This window comes from Liolophura sinensis, chromosome 9, assembly GCF_032854445.1.
Source record: "Liolophura sinensis isolate JHLJ2023 chromosome 9, CUHK_Ljap_v2, whole genome shotgun sequence".
NCBI classification, from domain to species: domain Eukaryota; kingdom Metazoa; phylum Mollusca; class Polyplacophora; order Chitonida; family Chitonidae; genus Liolophura; species Liolophura sinensis.
Genome location: NC_088303.1, coordinates 2,204,778 through 2,230,953, shown reverse-complemented (window position 1 = coordinate 2,230,953; position 26,176 = coordinate 2,204,778). Strand labels below are relative to the sequence as shown.

Sequence of the window (26,176 nt, the reverse complement as noted above, 5' to 3'; positions counted from 1 at the left end):
TGTTAAAGGCAGTTGATCCACTCCCATCTTAAAACCTTCATCATTTCACTTTTTTTGTGCTTTTTCTTTCTTTCAGTATACTAGGTTTGTATCTGTCCTTTGTCATTGTCATTGGGCGGTATGTGCGTGTGTTCGTGTGGGGCGTCTCAGACCGGATTATGTTCTTGGAACTGCCTTATGTTGACAAAGTCTACCAGATCTGCATTGACCTGTACCTTGTCCGAGAATGCAGAAACTACATGCTGGAAGAGGACCTCTTTGCCAGACTGATCTTCTTGTATCGGTCACCAGAGACGATGATAAAGTATACCAAATTCAAAACGTCATGACAAATCTCGAATTCCAGAACTTTCTAGCATTAGAAGTATTAGCAACTTGGGTACACATTGAAATCCACATATTTGTATGTGTAAATTTATGTATTAAAATGATGTATAAAAAGTAAGTTAACAGCTTGAGAATTGGTAGTTACAAATAATGTAAAATTATAGTGGCAGTAGTTTTAGTTACAATTAAATGTAAAATTATAGTGGCAATAGTTATAGAAGAATGAACAGAACATGCATGGAGTTCATCATGGATTTTGTTTTGGGTCAAAAATTACAGGTGAACAGGTTATGTGTTGAAGCTATTACTTCTTGTGCATTTGTTTTCAGTTTTCAGGTATGCACCTACATGCAAGTGCTATATAATAAGAAGCCATTTTATGTTATATACCTGTCCTATGGCATCAGTTTCTTTGGTCTAGTTTTAATACTAAATTTGGGAATCATGAAATCAAATGTAACCGTAAAACAACTGTGTTCCCAGACTTTCCTTCTGTAGAAAATAGGTCACAGTGTACAACATGTGTGTAACCTTTATGAAAATGAGTTTGTTGAATATCATGGAACAATTTGTACTTATGTGTTAAGTATGTTTATTTGACTGATTTTTCCTGATGTACATTGTACATGTATGAACTCCACAGATTTGGAATTTGGATTTGTATGAAGATGAAAATGACGTATCAGGGTATTATTGACACGCTTTAACACAGCAGTGTTCTGTGTGGGACTGAAGATCGATGCAACACCACAGTGGTCTGTTTAGAACTTCAGATTGATGTTTTCAGCCAAGAAATTCCTGGGAAAGCTGATTGTCATGACTGACAGAAAGTTGTAGCCTACATGGTTTCTGTTGGTGATACCTGTAGCGTACATTGTAGATGTATCCTCCGTGTGGTCATGTAAGATGTACAGCTGTATTGATAATTAGTGGGCCTGTCTGACAAAGCTCTCACGGCAAGAACATTAACCATGGTGATGTTTCTCTTAACTGCATGTTGCCATGCACATCACGCCAGGCTCATGATGTGTCTCCTTGTAAGCCGGGCCCCAAATGTCTGTTGTTATCTGTTGTTGAGAAATCCAGAGCACTCGCCTTCATTTTAATGTGTGTATATATATATATATATATATATATATATATAACTGAGAGGTAATATAATGCCATGTATCAAACAATGGTCTGAAGTATAGTAAACTGTATGTACTGGTGGTCTCAAAGGGCAGCAGTGTACATATAAATTGTCTATGTTTTCTATTGCTAGGATGTACTGACTAGCACAAGTGCCAGCGAATAGGACTGGGAGTGTTTGATAACCTCTTCTACCAGGCAATCACCGGCCGTAAGTCAGATGGTCTGGCAGCAGCCTGCGGATGGTCGTGAGTTTCCTCCGAGCGCTGCCCGGTTTCCACCACCATAATGCTGGCGGCCATTGTATAAGTGAAATATTCTTGAGTACAGCGTAAAACACCAATCAAACAAATAAAATACGAAGCAATCATGGATGATTAAATCTGATGGTAACTGCGTGCACCTTGATGACATGGTACAGGTACTGAGATAAGTCTGTGGAACATTTCCCGTGCCACCATTTCATGCAGCTTCATGGTCCAGGTAGATTTTGGATTTAAACCTATAAGGAATGGCTATTTACAGACTAGTGAAGGAAAGTGGAGGACTATCCAGTAAATGAGACTGTTATCAGTGATGTGTGTTCAAATCCAACTCTTGATGGTTAAGCTGATGTGGAAATTTGTTAACAATACGTTAACAAAATATGGTATCAAACCGCACTCCCATGAACTAAATAGGAGTTTACAGAACCTTCTGATTTAGGGAATCAAGCCAGTTGATCTAAACCAGCATTTCATTGGTAATTTTTTCTAATTTCATTTCACATGCAGACATTTAAGTGAAGACTGATTCATTTTGATAGCAAACTGGTGTTAAATGTACCAGACAGGCCCTTACTGAAAAAAGAAAATTGCATGTCAACAGTGATTTCTCAATAATTTCCAAATTTGCACCTAGAATTCCAGATAACCTTGAGTATGGATCTGAATGAATCGTAAACAATCTTGACTGGTGATCTCCATGAATCCTAGATAATGTTAAATACGGTTTATAAACTCTCTGATAAATCCTTAAGCGAGTCTGCATGAAATCGGAAAAGTGCCGAATAACAATTGCTGTGAATATTTGAATAGCAGACCACTGGATATCCCGAGAGAATTCCCTGGTGGATCTCTGCCACTCTAGATTATCTTGACTGCAGATGTCAACTGTCCACGTTTCACGAGATGTTCTCATTTCCAAACCATTTTGCATGAAAAATATCTAGTTGTTTAGTAATCAAATATAGGCAAATTTTGAGTGTACATACATATACCACAAAACAAAGTATTTTGTGCAAATATTATGTAGACATTTCAATTTTAACTTGAATCTGTATATAATACTCTGTATGACTTCTCTGTTTTGATAGATTTTGCATCTAAACAACACTGATTGTTCCATTTATTAACCATGTTTTTGTATCAATTCATATTGTTGTACAAAAGGGAGATAACTATTAGTGTTTCATATATTTAGATAAGCTGGTATAATATGTTTTTGTTGCCTCAGTTTTTGTGGGGTCATTCATCAGTGAAACGGTGGGGCTGAGGATGCCGTTTCCCATGTGCTAAGCTCAGTGGTTCTGAACACCTGACTAGATGAGATTTTTCTGGTTATAGTTGTGCCGAATTGTAGTTATGATTATAGATTATGTACTTTAGGTACGGCATGGTGCTATAAGCGCAATAGGCTGATCAGTTTTAGATTATACATGCTTATGTGTAACTGTGTTTCTATGTGTGTGATTTAGGACTTAGCCATGTTGTGTTATTGATTAGTGTCAGGGTAAATACCCTTGAATTTTAGACATTTTATGTGTACATGTGTTAGGAAGGAATCATGGACAGCTGTTAAACTCTTGTTAAGCAACTCAACCGTCCCCCAAGTTACACTGACCTAGAACACAGCTGTTGAATTCATATTTTGTGAATTAAAGTTGGTCTAAAACGTATAAAATTTTGATATTCTCTAAGTAATCCTTTAAATTAAAACTGTATTGTAAAGAAAATTAAAATATGGAGTGGATTATTACAAGGTAGCCTATAATCAGCTAAGCCTGTGTTTGAAAACCTGATGGAACATTGTGGCTTTTAATATGATCCATGATGAAAAGGTGTTAATGTTCCTACTCACCAGTATGTGTTAATTGTGTACTTCTGGTAATCACTGGGCTTCAGAGTTTAAAGTTTTGTACGCATGCCTTGTGGGGCAATTCCCTCTTTTCCAAAACAACAATAACCTGCTGCAATTTAGGTCCTACACAACCCTCCATCATGGTCTTCATTTCAAAGATGACATCTGGTCTCAGATACATGGTTAAAACTATTTTTCCACTTTTCCTTGGGGAAGGGGAAGGGGGGGGGCGTGGTGGTGACTATTTTTGTAAGTGTTGTCTATGGGATTGTACATGTACATTTAGCAGTGACCTGGTGACATGCCAGGTTTTCATACAAGAAGGCCATAACTGTCAAAATGGGTGATTTTATTTTCCTTTATAGCGTGACAATTGTTTGCAAATAAAGCCGTCTTCTGTAAAACCTTAATTATGCCTTTGTGTCACAAGTATCTATATGTATTACTTAAGCACAAACTTTTCACATAGTTTTGATTGCGTGAAAAGGTTGAAAGCGTGAGAAACCTTGGTCTGAAGAGGTTGACGGAGTGAGGCACCTTTGTCTGGAAAGGTTGACAGTTTGAGGTACCTATGAAAACATTGAGGTACTTTTGTCTGAGAACATCTCAGCCTGAAAAGGCTGGCAGTTTGAGGTACCTGTGTCTGAACACGTTGACAGCTTGAGGTACCTGTGTCTGAACATGTTGACAGCTTGAGGTACCTGTGTCTGAACAAGTAGACAGTTTGAGGTGCCTGTGTTGGAACATGTTGACACCTTGAGGTACTTGTGTTGGAACATGTTGACAGCTTGAGGTACCTTTGTCTGAACATGTTGACAGCTTGAGGTACCTTTGCCAGAACAGGCTGACAGTTTGAGGTACCTTTGTCTCACAGCTTGAGGTACATGTATAACAAGGTCTAATACTTACTTACTTTTAATTTTTGGGACACCTGGTGTGCTCATTTTAACCAGTATATACATGTATGTAATTGTCGCAGGAATATTAAGTTTCTTTCTTCTCATATGGTTAGACCATCTAATGAACAACATACTCATATCTTTACTTTTCCAAAAGACTGGTACAGAAATATACTATTCTGCTTTCAACACTAGTAATATCCGTCCTAAATATTAGAAGAAATAGGGTATACAGAAATAAATGGATAAATGAGATTAAATGCAAACTGGGTTCAGTATTTTTTTAATACCAATGTACAAATAAGGTATCAACAAGTATCACTTGTACCCTCTTTATTTTCATGAACCTAAAACAGTTATTATCTTCATTCATTTCTTTTGATGCTCTGGGTTAGACTTACGCAGTTGACAGGATATGCCTATGATACCATGTCCTAGTTAGACAACCAAAGGTAGAAGTACCACACCAGTCTTAAGATTTTCAAGCAAATCAACTTGCCAGTGGTTTAGTGGAATGGGAAGACGGCATATACTTCAATAGAAGATTTCGCTTGTAACTAAGCCTCGGGAATTAATAGCTTAATAATGAATTATTTAATTATTGAGCAATTATTATTTAATAATTAATAAGCTCAATATTACAATGTATCAGTGTCTACTGTAATGTCTTACTGTCTTATATGACGTCATTTTCGTCTGTGCCTTCCATGGCTCGATGAACCATCTGAGGCAGCTGAAGACGTGTGTGTCATCCAAGCCTCCAGGGCAGTAGGCACATCAGTGGCAGCTGAAGACGTGTGTGTCATCCAAGCCTCCAGGGCAGTAGGCACATCAGTGGCAGCTGAAGACGTGTGTGTCATCCAAGCCTCCAGGGCAGTAGGCACATCAGTGGCAGCTGAAGACGTGTGTGTCATCCAAGCCTCCAGGGCAGTAGGCACATCAGTGGCAGCTAAAGACGTGTGTGTCATCCAAGCCTCCAGGGCAGTAGGCACATCAGTGGCAGCTGAAGACGTGTGTGTCATCCAAGCCTCCAGGGCAGTAGGCACATCAGTGGCAGCTGAAGAAGTCTGTGCCTTCCAAGCCTTCAGGGAAATATTCCTGTTCATATGAACCATCCTGGTCAGGTTTTCCTTTGTACCCTTTACCATACCCTGAAAATAAGAAGGTCCCCTGATCAGTAGGACACAGTAATACACAATCTACAACACTACCAGATGGCATGAGGCACCCTGTACACGTGACATGAGGCACACAAGACATGAGGCACAGATGGCACGAGGCACACACGACACGAGGTCTCTTGGCACACTACATTTGTGGCTTGTCTCTTGTCTGTTGTTAGGTTTGTGGTCTCTCTTAATGTACTACACTTGTGGCTTGTCTGCGGTAAGGTTTGTGATCTCTCTTGACATACCACACTTGTGGCTTGTCTCTTGTCTGTGATTAGGTTTGTGGTCTCTCTTGACATACTACACTTGCGGCTTGTCTCTTGTCTGTGATTAGGTTTGTGGTCTCTCTTGACATACCACACTTGTGGCTTGTCTCTTGTCTGTGATTAGGTTTGTGGTCTCTCTTGACATACTACACTTGTGGCTTGTCTTTTGTCTGTGGTAAGGTTTGTGATCTCTCTTGACACACTACCCTTGTGGCTTGTCTCTTGTCTGTGGTAAGGTTTGTGATCTCTCTTGACACACTACCCTTGTGGCTTGTCTCTTTTCTATGGTTAGGTTTGTGGTCTCTCTTAACACACTACACTTGTGGCTTGTCTCTTGTCTGTGGTAAGGTTTGTGATCTCTCTTGACACACTACATTTGTGGCTTGTCTCTTGTCTATGGTTAGGTTCGTGGTCTCTCTTGACACACCACACTTGTGGCTTGTCTCTTGTCTGTGATTAGTTTTGTGGTCTCTCTTGACATACTACACTTGTGGCTTGTCTCTTGTCTGTGGTAAGGTTTGTGATCTCTCTTGACACACTACACTTGTGGCTTGTCTCTTTTCTATGGTTAGGTTTGTGGTCTCTCTTAACACACTACACTTGTGGCTTGTCTCTTGTCTGTGGTAAGGTTTGTGATCTCTCTTGACACACTACATTTGTGGCTTGTCTCTTGTCTATGGTTAGGTTTGTGGTCTCTCTTAACACACTACCCTTGTGGCTTGTCTCTTGTCTGTAGTAACATTTGTGGTCTCTCTTGACACACTACCCTAGTGGCTTGTCTCTTGTCTGTGGTAAGGTTTGTGATCTCTCTTGACACACTACACTTGTGGCTTGTCTCTTGTCTGTGGTTAGGTTTGTGGTCTCTCTTAACACACTACCCTTGTGGCTTGTCTCTTGTCTGTGGTAAGGTATGTGATCTCTCTTGACACACTACACTTGTGGCTTGTCTCTTGCCTAAGGTTAGGTTTGTGATCTCTTGACACACTACCCTTGTGGATTGTCTCTTGTCTCTGGTAAGGTTTGTGGTCTCTCTTAACACACTACCCTTGTGGCTTGTCTCTTGTCTGTGGTTAGGTTTGTGGTCTCTCTTAACACACTACACTTGTGGCTTGTCTCTTGTCTGTGGTTAGGTTTGTGGTCTCCCTTAACACACTACCCTTGTGGCTTGTCTCTTGTCTGTGGTAAGGTATGTGATCTCTCTTGACACACTACACTTGTGGCTTGTCTCTTGTCTATGGTTAGGTTTGTGATCTCTTGACACACTACCCTTGTGGATTGTCTCTCGTCTCTGGTAAGGTTTGTGGCTTCTCTTAACACACTACCCTTGTGGTAAGGTTTGTGATCTCTCTTGACACATTACATTTGTGGCTTGTCTCTTGTCTATGGTTAGGTTTGTGGTCTTAAACAACTGATTTGTTTACATAGTTTTATGCTGTACTCAAGAATATTGAGCATTATGGTTGGAGGAAACCAAGCAGAGCCCAGAGGGGGGGAACCCACACACCTGGTAGACCAACAAACACTTTGGTTTTCCTGAAAAGAGGGTGGTACAAGAGATTTTTTTTTAAAAAGATGTATTTGCTACATTGCAAATTTTCTGTATTTATCAAGAATAGCTAAAAGTACTGCCCTTCAGTAAATACCATATTATTTACAGTGTGAAAATGATTTTAAGGCTGAAAGTTATAATGCAACCGGCATTATAAATTTTAGGAACTTTACGATTGATTTTTAGCAGAAATATGTGCACAGAAGATTCTGATATTTTGTGAAAGATAATTATTTGAAATTTTCAAACTGCAAAAATTCAGATGCACTGCTCTTTTTTGCGAAAAGTCTCGGGATAAGTCACTTGAAGTAAAGCTGTTGCCAGTCCAAAAGGCACTTTTTCATTTCAGTTCAAGCCAATTCAATATGTTATTACACACTTCACATAAATAAATTTCAACAATATACAGTCAACAAGATACCAATATAACTTACCCAGGTCCTTCATGAGTTTTGTTGAGGCATTCCTCAGGTGTAGAGGTACCCCAGGCATGGGGCCCTGGTGGTTACGCACGCAGTTCTTAGCCCTGTCATAGGCCAGGTAAACTTCTACAGACTTAGGGGCTCTGGCTAGGTAAGCAGCACATTGGGCTAATATTACCTGTGCATAAAGAAAACAGGTCAGAATTGAACAACACTACATATATGTAACTATTCATTTCACTGATGCATCAGGTATTTTCCATGATTATTCACATAATCGTTTCACCACAGCTTAACAAGAGGTTCAAATCACATACAAAATGAAACCCTTAAAATCAGACGCCCCCATTGCATTCAAAAGGGATAATATAGATATACACACATATATATATGTAATTCTTACATCACATTCTGGCATTCCGATGAAATGACAGGCTTGAAATGCTGACACAGCCAGGGGTAAAGCCTGAGAGTCGGCTAACCCTGTAGTATTGAAGAGAAATAGGATGTTATATAAGAACCAACACTTTACAGTAGACATGTAATTTCAGCACACTCAATATAACTACATCCAGAAATTGGGGACTTGAATACATGTAACAAAAGTTATGAAAGACCTGGGCTATCTTGTCAAATATATTTGCCAGAAAATTATGCATTTATTTATTTCTTTATTTGATTGGTGTTGTACATCGTACTCAGGACTATTTCATTTTATGATGGGTACCAGAATCATGCTGGACAGAACCTTGGCAGAGACCAGAGGAAACCATGACCACTTGCAGGTGGCTGGCTGACCTCCCCATGTACGACTGAGAAAAGAAGCATGAGCTGAACTTAAACTCACACCGGCTACATTGGTGAGGGGCTCCTGGGTCATCGTGCTGCACTGGCATGGAGGACCCTCAGACTGCCAGCTTACAGTTTGATGAACAGACTCACAGCGGCTACATTGGTGAGGGGCTCCTGGGTCATCGTGCTGCACTGGCATGGAGGCCCCTCAGACTGCCAGCTTACAGTTTGATGAACAAACTCACAGCGGCTACATTGGTGAGGGGCTCCTGGGTCATCGTGCTGCACTGGCATGGAGGCCCCTCAGACTGCCAGCTTACAGTTTGATGAACAAACTCACAGCGGCTACATTGGTGAGGGGCTCCTGGGTCATCGTGCTGCACTGGCATGGAGGCCCCTCAGACTGCCAGCTTACAGTCTGATGAACAAACGTGTGACCAAGACTGACCTCTGACCTTAATCACAACAAGCTACATGTGCACTGATGTCCAACCACCATCTTAACATCGACATGTACACTAAAACTAGGTGCAACAAAAAACATACCAGGGCATGAACTCCAACACTTTAAGATGAAGTCACACAAAGTCAATTGTGAATACTACCTCTTGAAAATAATTCACATCTAACGTAAGGTGTAAATGACATGCGCCTACTTCATACGGTATTCACTTCATGTGTGATTTATTTATTGAATTGCTGTTTTACACCGTGCTCAAGAATATTTCACTTATATGGCTGCTGCCAGCGTTGTGGTTGGAGGAAACCAGGCAGAGCCTGGGTGAAAGACACGACCATCTGCAGGTTGCTGGCAGAACTTTCCATGTACGGCCAGAGAGGAAGCCAGCATGAGTTGGACTTGAACTCGCAGCAACTGCCTTGGTGAGAGGCTCCTGGGTCATTACGCTACGCTAACACACTAACCAACTGAGCCACGGAGGCTTGCTTCATGTGTGAAGCAGATTGGACAAATGCTAGTGGAGAAAATCAAAGGACAGACATACTGTATACAGAGATTCCTTCCTTTATACTTTGTGTACAAATGTGAACATACCCACATCCTCACTGGCAGTTCTCACAAGCCTTCTAGCCACAACCAGTGGGTTCTCTCCCCCTTCTAGCATCCTTGCTGTCCAGTAGAGGGCGGCGTTAGCATCCGACCCTCTGATGGACTTTTGCAAGGCTGACATGCAATTGTAGTGCTCCTCACCTGGAAGAAATGCATTTGCTATCAGTGTCTGACACATAAAAGCCGCCCATACAAAATATACTTGCTTTACAGATTTCCAATTTACCCCGAAGCCAATGTCACCTATCAAGCCTCAGTGAAGCTTGAAGAATTGTTAGCTTCGTGTACAGGAAGGTTTGGATGAATACATCCCTCACCCTTCATGTCCCACAAGATGGCTGAAATATTGCCAATGTGGCGTTAAGCAATTATCATTCATTCCATGCTTCACAACACGACATCACAAAATCAATGTTAGACAGCTTTGGAGGCCTAAATGCTAGAGCGTTCGCCTCAAAGTGAAGAGACCTGGGATCAAACAAAGACTTAACAAGCCTTCACAGGAACACAATATATGCCCCAGAAAATGCATCTGTTTGAAATGTTTAAAAGAATACTAGCAACACTGTGGCGAATATAACCCCTGAGGGGAATCTTCATCGAAAGTTGATAAAGGTGTCCATCCTAAATCCAAATTGCATGCGGAAAACAGTTGGAGTTGCAGTCTGGACATGAAATCATTTCTATTTATATAGTATATATAAGGAAAATGGCTATCTAGTTACCATGACAACTGCGAAAATGGGCAAATGTGAGTCATGACACATCATCATCTGTGTATCTATGTATCCACCAAATATTAAAATTCTGTGTGGAAAACTCTTGGAGTTATAGCCCGGAAATGAAATCATATCTATTTATATAGCATATATAGGGAAACTGGTGATCTGGTAACCATGACAACAGCAGAAATGAACAAACGTGAGTTGCAACAAATCGTCATCTGTGTATGTTTGTATGCATCAAAAATTAAAACTTCATGCAGAAAACACGAATACAAACGGATGGACAAAATCGCAATAACATACTACGCTTCACCTAATGGCAGGGGTGTATAAAAATGGTACTTGTAGCCGCCTTGCTTGGCACTCAGCACAGATAGGCTAGAGAAAGGAGGCAGGGCTGGTTGGCCCGAGGTCAGTATGATGTGAATGGTCGGATGTCATGTCTGGTGTCTCTGACATGATACCTCAGTGGCGACATGAACTCACCCTGCCACAAGTTGACACACTATATGTACACAACATTAATGACTCCTCCTCGTCATGTGACTGAAAAGTTGTTAAGTACGACGTAAAACCCCAAGCATACATATATATATATACAGGATCAATGTTGTAACAAACAATGATTAGGCAATAAAGAAGTGCAGTGAATTAGCCATTGACATACTGTTTATTTAGTACCAGACTTGCAAGCTACACATATCGAAATCATAAAATCAGGATCCTGCAAAAACTACACATGAGAAATGTCATTATGTTTTGTGCTTTTCAAATTTCCTCTTCAACTATATCTGGACTGCAAGTGACTATTTGATAGGGCACACAGCTGAGAGTACAAAGCTGCATGTGACCATTTGATAGGACACAGGGCTGAGAGTACAACGCTGCATGTGATTATTTGATAGGACACACAGCTGAGAGCACAACACTGCATGTGATTATTTGTTAGGACAAATGGCTGAAAGCACAATGCTGCATGTGATAATTTGATAGGACACATGGCTAAGAGTACAATGCTGCATGTGATTATTTGTTAGGACAAATGGCTGAAAGCACAATGCTGCATGTGATAATTTGATAGGACACATGGCTGAGAGTACAATGCTGCATTGGATTATTTGATAGGACACACAGCTGCGAGCACAATGCTGCATGTGACTATTTGATAGGACACACAGCTGAGAGTACAATACTGCATGTGACCATCTGATAGGACAAATGGCCCAGAGTACAATGCTGCATGTGATTAGTTGATAGGACAAATGGCCCAGAGTACAATGCTGCATGTAACTATTTGATAGGACAAATGGTTGAGAGCACAATGCTGCATGTGATTATTTGTTAAGACAAATGGCTGAGAGTACAATGCTGAATGTGATTATTTGATAGGACACACAGCTGAGAGCACAATACTGCATGTGATTATTTGTTAAGACAAATGGCTGAGAGTACAATGCTGAATGTGATTATTTGATAGGACACACAGCTGAGAGCACAATACTGCATGTGATTATTTGATAGGACACACAGCTGCGAGCACAATACTGCATGTAATTATTTGATAGGACACATGGCTGAGAGCACAATACTGCATGTAATTATTTGATAGGACACATGGCTGAGAATACAATGCTGCATGTGATTATTTGATAGGACACATGGCTGAGAGTACAATGCTGTATGTGATTATTTGATAGGACAAATGGCTGAGAGTACAATGCTGCATGTGATTATTTGATAGGACACACAGCTGCGAGCACAATACTGCATGTAATTATTTGATAGGACACACAGCTGCGAGCACAATACTGCATGTGATTATTTGATAGGACACATGGCTGAGAGTACAATACTGCATGTGATTATTTGATAGGACACACAGCTGCGAGCACAATACTGCATGTAATTATTTGATAGGACACACAGCTGCAAGCACAATACTGCATGTAATTATTTGATAGGACACACAGCTGCGACCACAATACTGCATGTAATTATTTGATAGGACACATGGCTGAGAGTACAATACTGCATGTGATTATTTGATAGGACACATGGTTGAGAGCACAATGCTGCATGTGATTATTTGATAGGACACATGGCTGAGAATACAATGCTGCATGTGATTATTTGATAGGACACATGGCTGAGAGTACAACGCTGCATGTGATTATTTGATAGGACACATGGCTGAGAATACAATGCTGCATGTGATTATTTGATAGGACACATGGCTGAGAGTACAACGCTGCATGTGATTATTTGATAGGAAACATGGCTGAGAATACAATGCTGCATGTGATTATTTGATAGGACAAATGGCTGAGAGTACAATACTGCATGTAATTATTTGATAGGACACATGGCTGAGAATACAATGCTGCATGTGATTATTTGATAGGACACATGGCTGAGAATACAATGCTGCATGTGATTATTTGATAGGACAAATGGCTGAGAGTACAATACTGCATGTAATTATTTGATAGGACACATGGCTGAGAATACAATGCTGCATGTGATTATTTGATAGGACAAATGGCTGAGAGTACAATACTGCATGTGATTATTTGATAGGAAACATGGTTGAGAGCACAATGCTGCATGTGATTATTTGATAGGACAAATGGTTGAGAGTACAATACTGCATGTGATTATATGATAGGACACATGGCTAAGAGCACAATGCTGCATGTGATTATTTGATAGGACAAATGGCTGAGAGCACAATACTGCATGTGATTATTTGATAGGACAAATGGCCCAGAGTACAATGCTGCATGTGATTATTTGATAGGACACATGGCTAAGAGCACAATACTGCATGTGATTATTTGATAGGACAAATGGCTGAGAGTACAATACTGCATGTGATTATTTGATAGGACACATGGCTAAGAGCACAATGCTGCATGTGATTATTTGATAGGACATATGGCTGAGAGTACAAAACTGCATGTGATTATTTGATAGGACACATGGCTGAGAGTACAATACTGCATGTGACCATCTGATAGGACAAATGGCTGAGAGCACAATGTTGCATGTATTTATTTGATAGGACACATGGTTGAGAGCACAATGCTGCATGTGATTATTTGATAGGACAAATGGCTGAGAGTACAATACTGCATGTGATTACTTGATAGGACACATGGCTGAGAGTACAATGCTGCATGTGATTATTTGATAGGACACATGGCTGAGAGTACAATGCTGCATGTGATTATTTGATAGGAAAAATGGCTGAGAGTACAATGCTGCATGTGATTATTTGATAGGACAAATGGCTGAGAGTACAATACTGCATGTGATTATTTGATAGGACACATGGTTGAGAGTACAATGCTGCATGTATTTATTTGATAGGACACATGGTTGAGAGTACAATGCTCCATGTGATTATTTGATAGGACAAATGGCTGAGAGTACAATGCTGCATGTGATTATTTGATAGGACACATGGCTGAGAGCACAATGCTGCATGTGATTATTTGATAGGACAAATGGCTGAGAGCACAATACTGCATGTGACCATCTGATAGGACAAATGGCTGAGAGCACAATGCTGCATGTGTTTATTTGATAGGACACATGGCTGAGAGTACAATGCTGCATGTGATCATTTGATAGGACAAATGGCTGAGAGTACAATACTGCATGTGATTATTTGATAGGACACATGGCTGATAGTACAATGCTGCATGTGATTATTTGATAGGACACACAGCTGAGAGTACAATGCTGCATGTGACCATCTGATAGGACAAATGGCTGAGAGCACAATGCTCCATGTGTTTATTTGATAGGACACATGGCTGAGAGTACAATGCTGCATGTGTTTATTTGATAGGACACATGGCTGAGAGTACAATGCTGCATATGATTATTTGATAGGACAAATGGCCCAGAGTACAATGCTGCATGTGATTATTTGACAGGACAAATGGCTGAGAGTACAATGCTGCATGTGATTATTTGACAGGACAAATGGCCCAGAGTACAATGCTGCATGTGATTATTTGATAGGGAAAATGGCTGATAGTACAATACTTCATGTGACTATTTGATAGGAAAAATGGCTGAGAGTACAATGCTACATGTGATTATTTGATAGGACACATGGCTGAGAGTACAATGCTGTATGTCATTATTTGATAGGACAAATGGCTGAGAGTACAATGCTGCATGTGATTATTTGATAGGACACACAGCTGAGAGCACAATACTGCATGTGATTATTTGATAGGACACACAGCTGCGAGCACAATACTGCATGTGATTATTTGATAGGACACAGGGCTGAGAGCACAATACTGCATGTAATTATTTGATAGGACACATGGCTGAGAGTACAATACTGCATGTGATTATTTGATAGGACACATGGTTGAGAGCACAATGCTGCATGTGATTATTTGATAGGACACATGGCTAAGAGTACAATACTGCATGTGATTATTTGATAGGACACATGGCTAAGAGCACAATGCTGCATGTGATTATTTGATAGGACAAATGGCTGAGAGTACAATACTGCATGTGATTATTTGATAGGACAAATGGCTGAGAGTACAATACTGCATGTGATTATTTGATAGGACACATGGCTAAGAGCACAATGCTGCATGTGTTTATTTGATAGGACAAATGGCCCAGAGCACAATGCTGCATGTGACTATTTGATAGGAAACATGGCTGAGAGCACAATGCTGCATGTGATTATTTGATAGGACAAATGGGGTAGAGTACAATGCTCCATGTGATTATTTGATAGGACACATGGCTGAGAGTACAATGCTGCATGTGATTATTTGATAGGACACGTGGCTGAGAGTACAATACTGCATGTGATTATTTCATAGGACACAGGGCCCAGAGAACAATGCTGCATGTGACTATTTGATAGGACACATGGCTGAGAGCACAATGCTGCATGTGATTATTTGATAGGACACACAGCTGAGAGCACAATACTGCATGTGATTATTTGATAGGACACACAGCTGCGAGCACAATACTGCATGTAGTTATTTGATAGGACACATGGCTGAGAGCACAATACTGCATGTAATTATTTGATAGGACACATGGCTGAGAATACAATGCTGCATGTGATTATTTGATGGCTGAGAGCACAATGCTGCATGTGATTATTTGATAGGACAAATGGCTGAGAGTACAATACTTCATGTGATTATTTGATAGGACACAGGCTAAGAGCACAATGCTGCATGTGATTATTTGATAGGACACATGGCTGAGAGCACAATGCTCCATGTGATTATTTGATAGGACAAATGGCCGAGAGTACAATGCTCCATGTGATTATTTGATAGGACACAGGGCCCAGAGAACAATGCTGCATGTGACTTTTTGATAGGACACATGGGGTAGAGTACAATGCTGCATGTGATTATTTGATAGGACACACAGCTGAGAGTACAATACTACATGTGATTATTTGATAGGACACACAGCTGAGAGTACAATGCTGCATGTGACTATTTTACAGGACACATGACTGAGAGTACAATGCTGCATGTGATTATTTGATAGGACACATGACTGAGAGCACAATGCTGCATGTGATTATTTGATAGGACAAATGGCTGAGAATACAATGTTGCATGTGACTATTTGATAGGACAAATGGCCCAGAGTACAATGCTGCATGTAATTATTTGATAGGACAAATGGCCCAGAGCACAATGCTGCATGTGATTATCTGATAGAACAAATGGCCCAGAGCACAATCCTGCATGTAACTATTTGATAGGAAACATGGCTGAGAGTACAATGCTGCATGTGATTATTTGATAGGACACAGGGCTGAGAGCACAATACTGCATGTGATTATTTGATAGGACAAATGGCTGACAGTACAATGCTGCATGTGACTATTTGATAGGACAAATGGCCCAGAGCACAATGCTGCATGTAACTATTTGATAGGAAACATGGCTGAGACTACAATGCTGCATGTGATTATTTGATAGGACAAATGGGGTAGAGTACAATGCTCCATGTGATTATTTGATAGGACACATGGCTGAGAGTACAATGCTGCATGTGATTATTTGATAGGACAAGTGGCTGAGAGTACAATACTGCATGTGATTATTTCATAGGACACAGGGCCCAGAGAACAATGCTGCATGTGACTATTTGATAGGACACATGGCTGAGAGCACAATGCTGCATGTGATTATTTGATAGGACATATGGCTGAGAGTACAATACTGCATGTGATTATTTGATAGGACACATGGCCCAGAGAACAATGCTGCATGTGTTTATTTGATAGGACAAATGGGGTAGAGTACAATGCTGCATGTGATTATTTGATGGGACACACAGCTGAAAGTACAATGCTGCATGTGATTATTTGATAGGACAAATGGCTGAGAGTACAATACTGCATGTGATTATTTGATAGGACACATGGCTGACAGCACAATGCTGCATGTGATTATTTGATGGGACACACAGCTTAGAGTACAATGCCTTCTTGCTTACCAGTCTTGTCATACAGTATATGTGATCTCTGTAAACTTTCTTTAATCTGCTCCACAGTGATCACCTCTCTTCCCGACCCTCCAGACACCTTGGCAGTACTCTGACCTTTCACCTGCGAAGTGCCCCCTATACATGACTGAACTGCCAAATCTAGACTGTTCAAAGCTGCTCTTGCATCTCCGTCACAGAGCTTAGCCAGAGCAGTGATAGCTTCCTTCTCAATCCACAATGAAGAGCTGTTCGGAAAATATAAAACAAAAAAATGTTTAAAAAAAATTAAAGAAGAAATGAGAATTAACCAACATATTCGGCAATACAAGAATGACAGGTTAACATCACGACATTTTCTTCAGAAAAAATGTTTACATGACAATAGAAAACCTGCACATTGAATTTTTAGCTACATTTAAGGCTGCATGGCAAATGTTTATCACTGACATTGTCCTGAAAATTAGACTGTATGACAAATGTTACTCAATGACATTGTCCTGGAAATTAGACTTCATGACATATGTTATTTATTGACACCGTCCTGGAAATGAGACTTCATGACACATGTTACTCAATGACATTGTCCTGGAAATGAGACTTCATGACATATGTTACTCAATGACATTGTCCTGAAAATTAGACTGCATAACATATGTTACTCAATGACATTGTCCTGGAAATTAGACTGCATAACATATGTTACTCAATGACATTGTCCTGGAAATTAGACTTCATGACATATGTTATTTATTGACACCGTCCTGGAAATTAGACTGCATAACATATGTTACTCATTGACACTGTCCTGGAAATGAGACTGCATAACATATGTTACTCAATGACACTGTTCTGGAAATTAGGCTGCATAACATATGTTACTCATTGATACTGTCCTGGAAATTAGACTTCATGACATATGTTACTTATTGATACTGTCCTGGAAATTAGACTGCATAACATATGTTACTCAATGACATTGTCCTGGAAATTAGACTGTATGGCATATGTTACTTATTGACACTGTCCTGGAAATGAGACTGCATAACATATGTTACTCAATGACATTGTCCTGGAAATTAGGCTGCATAACATATGTTACTCATTGATACTGTCCTGGAAATTAGACTTCATGACATATGTTACTTATTGATACTGTCCTGGAAATTAGACTGCATAACATATGTTACTCAATGACATTGTCCTGGAAATTAGACTGTATGGCATATGTTACTTATTGACACTGTCCTGGAAATGAGACTGCATAACATATGTTACTCATTGACACTGTCCTGGAAATTAGACTTCATGACATATGTTACTCAATGACATTGTCCTGGAAATTAGACTGTATGGCATATGTTACTTATTGACACTGTCCTGGAAATGAGACTGCATAACATATGTTACTCATTGACACTGTCCTGGAAATTAGACTGCATAACATATGTTACTCATTGACACTGTCCTGGAAATTAGACTTCATGACATATGTTATTTATTGACACTGTCCTGGAAATTAGACTGCATAACATATGTTACTCAATGACATTGTCCTGGAAATTAGACTTCATGACATATGTTATTTATTGACACTGTCCTGGAAATTAGACTGCATAACATATGTTACTCAATGACATTGTCCTGGAAATTAGACTTCATGACATATGTTATTTATTGACACTGTCCTGGAAATTAGACTGCATAACATATGTTACTCAATGACATTGTCCTGGAAATTAGACTTCATGACATATGTTATTTATTGACACTGTCCTGGAAATTAGACTGCATAACATATGTTACTCATTGACACTGTCCTGGAAATGAGACTGCATAACATATGTTACTCAATGACACTGTTCTGGAAATGAGACTGCATGACACATGTTACCCACTAACATTGTCCTGGAAATTAGACTGTATGGCAAATATTGCTCATTGATACTGTCCTGGAAATTAGACTGCATAACATATGTTACTCAATGACATTGTCCTGGAAATTAGACTTCATGACATATGTTATTTATTGACACCGTCCTGGAAATTAGACTGCATAACATATGTTACTCATTGACACTGTCCTGGAAATGAGACTGCATAACATATGTTACTCAATGACACTGTTCTGGAAATGAGACTGCATGACACATGTTACCCACTAACATTGTCCTGGAAATTAGACTGTATGGCAAATATTGCTCATTGATACTGTCCTGGAAATTAGACTGCATAACATATGTTACTCAATGACATTGTCCTGGAAATTAGACTTCATGACATATGTTATTTATTGACACTGTCCTGGAAATTAGACTGCATAACATATGTTACTCAATGACATTGTCCTGGAAATTAGACTTCATGACATATGTTACTTATTGACACTGTCCTGGAAATTAGACTGCATAACATATGTTACTCATTGACACTGTCCTGGAAATGAGACTGCATAACATATGTTACTTATTGACACTGTCCTGGAAATTAGACTGCATAACATATGTTACTCATTGACACTGTCCTGGAAATGAGACTGCATAACATATGTTACTCAATGACACTGTTCTGGAAATGAGACTGCATGACACATGTTACTCAATGACACTGTCCTGGAAATTAGACTTCATGACATATGTTATTTATTGACACTGTCCTGGAAATGAGACTGCATAACATATGTTACTCATTGACACTGTCCTGGAAATTAGACTGCATAACATATGTTACTCATTGACACTGTTCTGGAAATTAGACTGCATAACATATGTTACTCAATAACATTGTCCTGGAAATTAGACTGCATAACATATGTTACTCATTGACACTGTCCTGGAAATTAGACTGCATAACATATGTTACTCATTGACACTGTTCTGGAAATTAGACTGCATAACATATGTTACTCAATGACATTGTCCTGGAAATGAGACTGCATAACATATGTTACTCAATGACATTGTCCTGGAAATGAGACTTCATAACATATGTTACTTATTGACACTGTCCTGGAAATTAGACTGCATAACATATGTTACTCAATGACACTGTTCTGGAAATGAGACTGCATAACATATGTTACTCAATGACATTGTCCTGGAAATGAGACTGCATAACATATGTTACTCATTGACACTGTCCTGGAAATAAGACTGCATAACATATGTTACTCAATGACACTGTTCTGGAAATGAGACTGCATGACACATGTTACTCACTAACATTGTCCTGGAAATTAGACTGTATGGCAAATGTTGCTCATTGATACTGTCCTGGAAATTAGACTGTATGGCATATGTTAATTACATTTACTTACTTACATTTTGCCAGTAGAATATGACTTTCCAAACAAACTTCAAACAACTTTTCAGGATCAAGAGAACTCTTAATCAGACAAAACTTGCAACTTCGTCATGGGGGAAATTTTAGGCCCAATACATGAGCATACCTGTTACTCTCCTGATCAGCTGTCCCCGTATCCTTGATCATTACATCCAGTCTCTCTACTGCACGAAGCAGGATACGCTCCAAACTTTCACTGGACAACTTTTCCAACACAATCACTCGACTTCGACTTAGCAGAGCAGAGTTGACATAAAAGGAAGGGTTTTCTGTGGTGGCCCCAATCAGTGTTATTGTGCCATCTTCCACATGGGGCAACAGCGCATCCTGATAGAAACAGTATAAATAACAAAAAAAAAAATGCCACATAAAGTCTGAGACTGACAAAAATACAGCCTGTAGATTAAAATTCTAAACTTACTAGAATGAATATTAATACACAATTGTTTTCTCCTTTAATCTCCATGGTTTTGTATTAAGTTCCAAGTTACCTCCCCTGCTCTCACAAGGCACAGGTACAGTTCACCTCCACTACCCTACATGCAATCTCTGTTTTCCTTGGCTAAAGACATTGTGCGCTTTCCTTAAGTGCAATGTTATAATCTGCTAGGGACAGCAAAAACACTAAACTCTCCATCCTGGAGCGTCGCAATAAATATGCTGAGAGAATGCGCCTTGATCTTGCATGGGGGAATCCTTTTACCCGGATGAGAAATTCTGCATTTCTCCATTTCAGATGCACAATAAATTTATTTTCATATTTAAGGCTGAAGGCCAGATGAAGTCAGATGAAGGCTGGACAAGTCTGATAGTGATGATACTGACAGATGTACGACCACTATGTAACTGATTCCTTAGAAAGCCAAGGAGTCCAAGAAAACTACTTTAACAAACATCATTTAACATCATTTAACAAAATGTATGAAAAGCCAATGAAACAACAACTAGTGAAGTAATGGCGCTGAAGATGCCTGGTCAAGCATTTGAACTGCAATAATATCCCTCCAAATCCATGTATCACAGTGCACAGTGTTTTACATCAATGATGTGCTAACAGTCTAGGTCTTTTATAACAATCTGATGTTTTATTAGGGATCCCGTTCTTCCTGAATGGGATCCCTATTGTAATTGTTCTGTTTTTTCTTCTTCTTCTTATTATTTATTTTTTTTTTTTCACCGATTTTGTTCGCAAGGAAACTTCTACACCATTCAACATAGAAGTCCCAAATTTTGCTCATATATTCTGGCGGTGAATATCTCGGGACAACTTCTCCATTTTTTTTCTATGTCACGTGGTTCGGCCGCCATATTGAATTTTGTATAAAACCTTTAAAAATCTTCTTCTCGAGAACTACTGAACCGATTGTTTTCAAATTTGACATGCAGCCAGAAGGTCATAAGTTAAAAAAGTTTGCAAAAATGGTTCACTTCAGGTTAAAACTCTGGAAGTTCGCCACTGGTTGAAGTTGTGACGTCACAAAAAGTTCTGAAATGTCAATTGTTCTCAACGTATTCTGATGTATCTTGAGCTGCTGATTTCGAATCTGCTTTTTTTTTTTTGCATATCTGTGTAACTTTTTGAGATATAAGCAAAAAAACTAAAAAAAAGTTACGTAACTTCAATGACCTGTAACTCGAGAACTATGGGAGCTAGAAATGTGCAACCTGCACCAAATAGTAGCATAAGACATGCTCTTTCGAGCATTCGCCAACAGATTTGAGCTCCGATCAAAAGTTTTTTTCGCTAGAAGCGTTTAAATGACAACACCGTTTTTTGTTTAGAAAAAGATGGGAATCCTATTGCTTTAACATGGAGTTAGATGGGGACTGGACTGGGTTTACAGTATTTGACCTGATGCTTTCGGCTACACTGTCTGTGAACTCCCGAAACGGTTGTAGGATGACATTTAACTATACAGTGCTCTATCAGATGGCGTAGAATTCTAACTACAACAGCAAACGATGTGGACCTGTAAAAGTTAGCTTTATTTTGCGCAGGCCTTATCTTCTTTACTATACGCTAACCAGGCCAATGTGATTGACAGACATCGCCATGTGCTGTGGTCCAGGTGTTGACTTTCTAACAACGCCCTAGATATCAGTAAAGCTGTGAGTCTGTTCATGGCAGGTCGTGGACTGAGACATGAAAGTACAAACTTTGATTTTTCTTCTGTCTTTCTTTTCTCTTACCGCTGACGCCTGTCAGTCATGTCAGAGTTCGATCCCAGCCTAGCCAATTTGTCAGGTGATAAAAATGTTGTGAATTTCAAGGTTTTAAGTAGGGTGCTAGGCGTAGTTGGATGTTCTGATGACGAATCTGGTGGTTTTTTCCTTTCTCCGACGCACAGTTTTGTCGCCAATTGCTATGAAAGTGCGAAAAGGTGCAATTTTCGCCCATATTTGGAGGTCACGTGACACAAAACTGCTGCAGCTGTGGAGCTGATAATGACGGAGTACAAAGGGCTATATGGGTACTGTAGGCGTGCGGAAAATCATGGAAGTGTGTCAATAAATGTGGGTGTTGCAGTGCTTCAAATATTGTCCAAAGGCCGATTTGCTGTATTTGGCACTTTGACGTCCCCATGTTATATGATGCATTTCAAATGCATTTGCGACTAGGACAAACACACGAACATTGTAAGCATGCTACCCGACGTAGTTTGACATCCTGATCATGAATCTGGACTTATTTCTTGATGGCGACGTACAGTTTTGCTGCAAATTGCGATCAAAACGCGAAAAAGCGCAATTTTTCACCATATTTGGAGGTCTGGTGAGAGAAAGCCGTTACAACTGTAAAGCTGAAAATCACTGAGTGCAAAGCGCTACACATGTACTCTATGTGTGATAAAAATCTTTGATCTGTGTCAACAAACACAGGACATACGCGTTTTGAAGGAATGTCCTAAGGCAGACTTACCACATTCGGCACATTTACATAAACTTGCTGTTACAAGGGACATGTATTACTGGGTGGTAAAAACGTCAACGATCTGATCCGGAATCCCGGCCTAGGATCTGCTGTTCGCAGATCCATTCTAGTTAATTTTGAAATTGTTCTAGCGCCATACTTTTTTGCTTATTGCAACCAGTTTTATGGCTGAAAGAACCAGGAAAAACCACCATCCTTTGGCAAGTTCCTGATAAATTTTCCCACATATTACATAGATATATGCACACCATATTGGTACAAAACAAGTGGTACTCAAGCTAGGCTACGAACAACCACATGATTGTGTCAACTGTTTGTCATCGAGTCCACAGAAACAGTGACAGCCGGGATATCGGCAAATTGCCTGTGACTATCCAATATAACAGATTAAATGAATGAATGAATGAATGCTTGGGGTTCAACGTTGTGATTAACAATTTTTCAATCATATGACGATGAGGCGTCTGTAGGTGTACATATACTGTGTCTTCTTGTGGCAGGGAAAGTCCATGCCACCAAAGTGCTGTCGCCACCAAAGTATCATGCCGAAGATACCAGACATGACACCCCACCCAGTCACATTATATTGACACCGGCCCACCAGCCCTGTTTCCTTGATCAATCCTTTCAGTGCTGAGCACCAAGTGAGGCCCAAACAAGTTCCATTTTTTAATGTCTTTGGTATGACCCAACCTGGGTTTGATTATAACAGACGAGGGGAAGCTACTTTGTTTTGTGATAGTCCTTCATGATAACTAGCTTTCTCTCAAAAAACAAACACTCTGTCAAATGAACCTATGATTCTGAGGACTCTATCTAGCACATCCAAGAAATTTGATTTCAAATATAAAACCAGTCTTACCTGTTGCAATTTATTAAACCTGTGGATTTCATCCAAAAACAAAATTGTTTTTCGCTTGAACATTGTCTGATCAGTTTTAGCAGTTTTGATGGTGTTCCTGACATCAGCCACGCCGACTGACGCTGCTGACAGCTGTACAAATTTGGTATTGGAATGCTGCTTGCAGTGATTGGCAATAATCTTTGCTAGAGTCGTCTGAAACATAAAAACCCATTATCTTTTCTGAACTCAACAAGAATAAAGTAGAAAATCATAATATGCTGATTCTTTGAAAATAAAATTTCCATGTATCAATCATTCTGGTTTGCTCTTGCAGCGTACATTTGTACACAACAACCTGGATATAACATTTAATGATCAAAACAACTCATGCAAAGCTTCCTCGGCCTCTAAATTAATTATTAGGTTTATCTGGCAAGCCTAAAAACGAAGTCACAGACCAGAATCCTTCTAGGACTCATACACAGCAGTAACTGTTCTATTGAGAAGCATGAATGAAACTGATTTAGAAATAGTACAATCCAAGTTACTAGGAAGATATACACGCAACATGTCATGATCTAGTTTATGTCCTGGCCTATTTATGGGACAGGACAAAGAAGAATGTGATGAGAGTGCTCCCCTTGGGAGCCACTTTGACTGGTTTATTTCCAATTTGTCCAAGCATTTACAGTCCCTTTCTTCTCTAGTCTGGTCCAAGAAACATACCTGAAATAGGCTGAAAATAAACCAAACCCCAAAATATTAATTATTTCTGAATAGCCTGAAATGTGCTCTTTCTGCTTAACTAAATAATTTTCATTCCATAGTATGGATTTACACACAATAGTTTCCAGTTGTGGCCATTAAAATCCTTCTCTATTCTAGCCTTTGTATGATGCCAGGGTCTTCCAGTCTTTAAGTCTGCGGTAACTACATCCAATGATGCACTGACATGCCAAGCAGTTCTGACCAGCTAGGTGCAGTAGTATGCAATTACTAAATCTAGTGTCAACTATATTAGAGGAGCCAGGTCTGCCAGACCTCCTGTTGGTGTATATTACAACCTAACCCTGAATGGCTTTTGTATATTTGAACTGGCGCTCGTACAGTTATGGTTTGCTGCCATTCACCCGTGTTGAATATTTCATTGAGTTTCAGAAAACAGTTGATTACTATGACCTCTCTGGCTTGTCCCGATACTCCTATCCCACTTGAACTTCACAAAAATTGGGGCCCATTTTGGGAACTTGAAGTCTGCAGAAAGTTCAGAAACGAAATACCTTTCCACAGCCAGGGGGACCCCAGAACATCAATGAAGGTATAGATGCTGTTTTAAGTATAGACCGAAGTAAGCTCCGCTTTCCAACAGCCTGTTCTTGGCCCACATATTCCTCAAGTGTTACAGGTCGCATTCTCTCAGGAAGGGGAGCGAACTGCATTTTGACGCTTCTGATTCCGGAACTTCCACTATCTGTGTCATTATTGCGATCAGTTTTCTTTACAAACGCCATGTTTTCAGGTGAAATGGGATATGAAAGTTTTTCTGCGGGTGATGATTTTCCTATGACTGTCTCTGATGTCGACTCACAACCTGAAGAACTGCAAAATGTCTGTGGTCGAGAGATCGTGGCATCCAGTTTACTTCGTTTAGCTTGGGAAAAGATTTTACCCCACGCCAATTTGTCATCAGATTTCCGCTTGTTTGACAGACTGACTGCCTGACTAACAGACATGACAGCTATATCCAACGAATCAGTGGATGGCGGCGTCTCGTCACTGTCACCCAAACACGCATTTGCATGCGAATTCAGAAGACTCACGGGAAAAGTTTTCCCACAAATCGGGCACTGACCATTACCCGCCATGACATTCACATTTACCTCCAGACAGGAAAGAGTATTAAGGGAGGCAACTCTGCCAATGCAACTTACTTGTTTCCCCTAAAATAAACTAGTATCTGCGTTTCCTTCTAGTCTATCATTGTGATTGTTTCTTCGCCTTCAAATGACGAACACAAAGAACGAAAGTTATTTTGTTGTCTCATATGTAGCTCATTAAAGTATTTGTAATGTTTCATGTATTTC

General features: G+C 39.8%; 2 protein-coding genes across 2 annotated transcripts in view; one reads left to right on the top strand and one right to left on the bottom strand.

Annotated features, from left to right (window-relative positions):
* Positions 1-1,420, top strand: part of LOC135474997 (piezo-type mechanosensitive ion channel component 1-like) — a 98,339-nt gene extending 96,919 nt beyond the window's left edge. Inside the window, 1 exon segment of the mRNA XM_064754721.1 lies at positions 33-1,420. Within this exon segment, the coding sequence (XP_064610791.1) occupies positions 33-329 (297 nt within the window). The 3' untranslated portion in view covers positions 330-1,420.
* Positions 1,421-4,636: 3,216 nt separating this feature from the next.
* LOC135475280 (ATPase WRNIP1-like) lies at positions 4,637-25,942 on the bottom strand. Its single transcript, XM_064755117.1, has 8 exons — positions 25,373-25,942; positions 24,111-24,305; positions 20,423-20,643; positions 16,987-17,222; positions 9,728-9,883; positions 8,285-8,364; positions 7,894-8,059; positions 4,637-5,626 (listed from the first exon to the last, which is right to left on the bottom strand). Exons 1-8 carry the CDS (start codon positions 25,823-25,825, stop codon positions 5,523-5,525), a joined length of 1,611 nt encoding a protein of 536 aa, XP_064611187.1. The 5' UTR covers positions 25,826-25,942; the 3' UTR covers positions 4,637-5,522.
* Positions 25,943-26,176: the final 234 nt, after the last annotated feature.